General features: G+C 59.7%; 2 protein-coding genes across 2 annotated transcripts in view; one reads left to right on the top strand and one right to left on the bottom strand.

Moving 5' to 3' along the window:
- Nucleotides 1-1,093, top strand: part of USP43 (ubiquitin specific peptidase 43) — a 9,363-nt gene extending 8,270 nt beyond the window's left edge. The window contains exon 16 of the mRNA XM_010721288.3: nucleotides 1,081-1,093. Coding sequence (XP_010719590.2) covers nucleotides 1,081-1,093 — 13 coding nt within the window. The remainder of the gene's footprint in view (nucleotides 1-1,080) is intronic.
- Nucleotides 1,094-1,194: 101 nt separating this feature from the next.
- Nucleotides 1,195-4,997, bottom strand: part of ARHGAP44 (Rho GTPase activating protein 44) — a 20,316-nt gene continuing 16,513 nt past the window's right edge. Inside the window, exons 21-22 of the mRNA XM_019621600.2 lie at nucleotides 4,922-4,997; nucleotides 1,195-2,201 (exon numbers count right to left, since the gene is read on the bottom strand). The exon at nucleotides 4,922-4,997 is cut by the window's right edge and continues 15 nt beyond it. Of these exons, the coding sequence (XP_019477145.1) occupies nucleotides 2,059-2,201; nucleotides 4,922-4,997 (219 nt within the window). The 3' untranslated portion in view covers nucleotides 1,195-2,058. The remainder of the gene's footprint in view (nucleotides 2,202-4,921) is intronic.

Below are 4,997 nucleotides of genomic sequence, written 5' to 3' on the forward strand. Positions count from 1 at the left end.
GCACCCCAACACCACGCCGGGCCCACAGCGCCGGCCCCACTGGGATCTCGTGCCCCAAAAGCCCCCACGGAGTGGCGAGCAGGAGACAGAATCCCCCGGGTCGAGGCAGAGGGCACTGCTCGGGCACAGCAGACCCCCGCAGCCCTGACGGGCCCATCCGGCGCTCACAGAGCTCGGCCTGCCTCCCACCACGGCCCCCACACCCTATGCGGCGCTCAGCATCGCTGGGCCGGGGCGCGGGGGGCACTGCGGGGATACGGGGCAGGGAGCGCACGGCGACCCTGCGGCACGGAGCTGTGCCTGAGTCCAGCTTCTGAGGAGGGGTGGGGATGGTTGTGGGGCTGAGCTGGCAGTGGGTGGCACCCAGAGCATTGTGCTGTGGGGTCAGGGCATCCCTACGCTGTGGGCATCCCACACCTGGGTACCCAGAGCCTGGAGCATTGCGCAGCTGCACGTATGGCTCTAGGAGCATCCAGCACCAAGAGCATTGTGCAGTGGGGTATCTGCAAAGCATCCCTGTGCCAGGAGCATCCTGCACCTGGGTACCCAGCACTGGGAGTATTGTGCCATGGGCCGGATGCAGTCAGGGCATTCCTGCATCATCAGCGTCCTGGGGCTGGGTGCACGGTGCTGGGAGCTTCCAGCAATGGGAGCATTGAGCTCTGGGCTATCTGGAAGCAGGGCATCCCTGCGCCAGCAGCATCCTGCATCAGGGTATCCATCACCACCTGTGCTGGGATCGTCATGCAATGGAGTGCCCAAAACCAGGGTGTGCGTGCACTATGAGCATCCTGCAGCTGGGTACCAGCCCTGGGTGCATCCCACTCAGGGATCACTTTGCACCTGGCTGTGCTGTGCTGAGTATCTGCACCGTTGGCCCTGTGCCTTTCAGCCCACGCCTTACTGGGAGCAAGCAGGGGGTCTGCAGGGCTGAGGGGCTGTTGGGAGAGAGAGTATTTATTCTATACAGAGAGTTCTATGCAGAGATGCTGTTTGTTTTCTACAAGCTACTGGTGCTGAGAGTTGGGCTGCGGGGCTGCTTGCACACTCAGGGCTATGCAACGTGTGGTTCTCCCGCAGCCATTTCTATTAAAGACATGAAAGGAGCCTGGTGTGTGCCGCGTCCACCTGGGGGACGGCGCTGGGGGTTTCTTGGTGCTTTCAGTGGCTTTTCTGGGACCTTCCAGTGCAGCTGCTTTGCGGTTTGGGGGTGGCTGTGGGCCGAGCAGCCCCTGTGCTGCTTCGATTTCCCTCTCTGGGTGATGCATGTGAAGCTGGAGGGGCACATTCTGTCCCCAAACCCGCACAGACCCCCTCCTGGAGCAGCCCCTTCCCAAGCGCGTGCAGAGCCACGGGAGGCGTTGAATGAAGGCAGGCTGGGGGCTGAGTTCCACAGCGATGTGCACGTTTATTCCAGCTGCTCCTGCCCCCCCACCCGTCCCCGTGCTGTGGGTGACGGTCACATCACGGCGGTGCAGAAGCAGTGGGGCCAAGGGGGTCGGGGCAGTGCAGCACACGGGGACGGAGCGGGGCCACGAAGCGTTCCCATGGACATAGTCCGTTTGTACACCAAGATTGGATGGAATGGCTCAAAATAAAAGAAATATATATATATATTTCTATATATACAAATATATAATATATATATATCTATGCCCTCCAGATATATATATATGTCATCTCTCTGAAAAGGATAAAAGGTGACTTTGTCTTTGCATGCACAACCAAAGCCTCTGCTCCACGCCACCAACCCACGACGACAGCAAACGGGGGACGAGGCCGTGCCCCACACCCGCCTTATTGCTATGGGGCCATCCTCATATCCCAGCCACGGGGGTACGGAGCGGGGAGACGAGACCCCGGGCTGCTGCCCCACATCAGAAGGGAATGGGGCTCCAGTGCCTCTCCAGCCCCGCTGCCACCACGAGGACGTGCCGGGGGGGACATAGGCACCGAGTCACAAGGCAAAGTCTGGATAAGGCGAACCGAACCCCACTACAGAGCGGTAGCACCCAGGTGCGGGGCTGGGGGCCGCAAGGATGGGCGGAGGGGACGCCGTCATAGGGCCGTGCTCTCCGAGTCCTCCTCCTCCTCTGCAGGGCCCTTCAGCTGCACTCTCTGCGCGGCGTCCAGCGGGTCCCGGCGCAGCGTGGCCTCCATGCCCCCCAGGTGGATGGACGGCAGCTCGAAGTGCAGCAGACCTGCGGCAGGCACAGACAGCGAGCGGCGTGAGGGGCTGCTGAACGCGGTGAGAGGGGCACGTGCCACTGTGTGCCGTGATGGGTGCTGCGTGCTCAGCACCGTGGCTGGAGAGGAAGCATGGGGCTTTTGTCCCCACCTGTGTGTCCCCACACCTGGCAGCATGTCGCTGGCCTTTGCTGAGCCTGGAGAAAGCCACCCCAAGGACAACTTCTGCTCCTGCATGGCTCCACCAGTAGCTGCTGGCTTCAAGGCAATGCCTGCACACAGTGCTGGGATGCAATGCCTGAATGCACCGATATGGGAATGCAGTGCTGGGGAAGCACTGGGTGCAATGCTGGAGTGTAATGCTGGGGTTGCACCAGTGCCTGGCTGTACCGATGCAAGAATAAAGTGCTGGGGTACAATGCTGGGGTTGCATCAGTGCTTGGATGCAATGCTGGTGTGAAGTATCTGGCTGCACCGATGTGAGAATGCAATGTCGGGGCTCAATGCTGGGGTTGCACCAGTATCTGGATGCAATGCTGGGGTTGCACCAGTATCTGGATGCAATGCTGGTGTGCAGTGCCTGGCTGCACCAATGTGGCACTGCACCAGAGCCTGGGTGCAACACTGGGGTGTAATGCTGGGGTTACATCCCAGGGGTGCCTGGATGCAGTGCAGTGCCTGAGTGCACTGATGTGTGGATACAAAGCTGGGGTGCAATGCTGAGATTGCACCCATGCTTGGATGTACTGCCATGGGGTGTACTGCTAGAACACAATGCCAGAATGCACCCGTGCCTGTATGCAATGCTGAGATACAGTGCTGGGGCTGCACTTGTTCATGAGTGTGTTGATGCTTGGGCACAATGTCTGGGTGCACTCACAGCTGGGCACAATGGGGACAACACCAGGGACACACCAGTGCTGGGGTGTGATGCCCACCAAAGCCCAACCCGTCTCCATACAGCTCCCCTGTTCAATCTGCCCTCACAGGCAGGGCTGCACGCAGTGGGCACCACCGCCAGCCCAGCTGCCATCTGGGCGATCCGGACAGTGTCCCCAGAGCATCCCCGCTGCCAAAGTGTCCCCATGGGCAAGGCATCACTGTGTGATGCTGAAGCTGCATGTGGGGGCTGACCCTTGGGGACAGCACTGCTTAGGAGATGGGGACACTCATGCTGACCCCAGTGCTGCCCCCCACACTTGGCTCTGCAGCACGGATAGCATAGGGGGGACGGGCACAAAACCCAGCGCCACCAGGTTGGCACACAGTGGGTGTGGCATCAGAGCTGTCCTGGGGACCCTGCCACCTTCCTAGACACTGCCACCTTCCTGGGGACACTGTCATCTTTGTGGAGGCATTGCCACCTGCCTATGGGACATTGGCATCTTTCTGGGAACACTGCCTCCTTTCCGGGCACACTGCCATCTTCCCAGGGACACGGCCACCTTTTGTGAGGACACTGCCTTCTTGTCTGGGAACACTGCCACCTTCCCAGCGATGTCACAACCTTCCTGAAGATAATGCCACCTTCCCAAAGATGCTGCTACCTTTCCAGAGACATCACCACCTTCCTGAGGACAGTGCCACCTTCCTGGGCATATTGTCACTTTCCTGGGCACACTGCCACTTTCCTTTGGGCAGTGCCACCTTCCTGAGCACACTGCAACCTACCCAGGGATCTTGTCACCTTCCCAAGGACACTGTCATCTTACCAGGAACCCTGCTGACCTCCTAAGGACACTACCATCCTTCCAGGGGGACCATGCTACCTTCTCGAGGACCAATCTTGTCCCATGTGCACTGCCACCTTCCCCAGGACGCTGCCACCTCTCTGAGCACACTGCCACCTTCACAGGGACCTTGTGACCTTCCCAGGGAATTCACCACCTTCCCAAGGTCACTGTCACCATCCTGGACACATTGTCACCTTCCCCAAGGATGCTGCCACTTTTCCAAGCTCACTGTTCCCTCCCTGGGCACATTGTTGGGCACAGTGTCACTCTCCCAGGGACCTTGCCACGTTACCAATGTCACTGTCACCTTCCCGAGGATGCTGCCATCTTCCTAAGGTTGCTGTCACCTTCCTGGGCATATTGCCATCTTCCTGGGCATACTGTCACCTTCCCAGGGATCTTGCCACCTTCCAAAGACATTGACACTGTCCAAGGATGCTGCCATCTTCCCAAAGTCACCATCACTTTCCTGCGTACATTGTGACCTTCCCAAGGTCACTGTTACCTTCCTGGGCACATTGCTTCCTTCCCAAGGACCTTGTGACCTTCCCAAGGTGGCTGTCACCTTTCTACGCACAATCACCTTCCCAGGGACCCTGACACCTTCCCAAGGATGCCACCACATGTCTGAGTACATTTCCAACTTCTCAGGAACCTTGTGACCATGCCAGGGACTTTGCCACCTTCCCAAGATCACTGCCCCACTCTCGATGACTGTCCCTTTCCCAAGGTGATCACCACCTTCCTCGACACATTGCCACCTTCCCAAGGACTCTGCCACCTTTCCAAGGTGACCATCACTTTCCTGGGCACATCATCACTTTCCCACGGACGCAGCCATCTTCCCAGCCACGCTGTCACCAAACCCCAGGGCGCAAACAGCCATCCTGCAGACTCGGCAGGGCCACAGGGTCCCCACGGTGTCCCTGGGCAGTGGCCGTGCCCAAGAGCGCTCTGAGCTCCCGGCGCAGCCCGGCTGCATCCCGCGGCGGCTGGGTTACCTGTGGGCACGCTCTCCCCGGGGGCCACAGCGTCGAGCAGGGGGGGCTCCGTGGGCTGGGGGCTAGAGCCGGACGC

Source organism: Meleagris gallopavo, chromosome 20 (genome assembly GCF_000146605.3).
Source record: "Meleagris gallopavo isolate NT-WF06-2002-E0010 breed Aviagen turkey brand Nicholas breeding stock chromosome 20, Turkey_5.1, whole genome shotgun sequence".
Classification (NCBI taxonomy): Eukaryota; Metazoa; Chordata; class Aves; order Galliformes; family Phasianidae; genus Meleagris; species Meleagris gallopavo.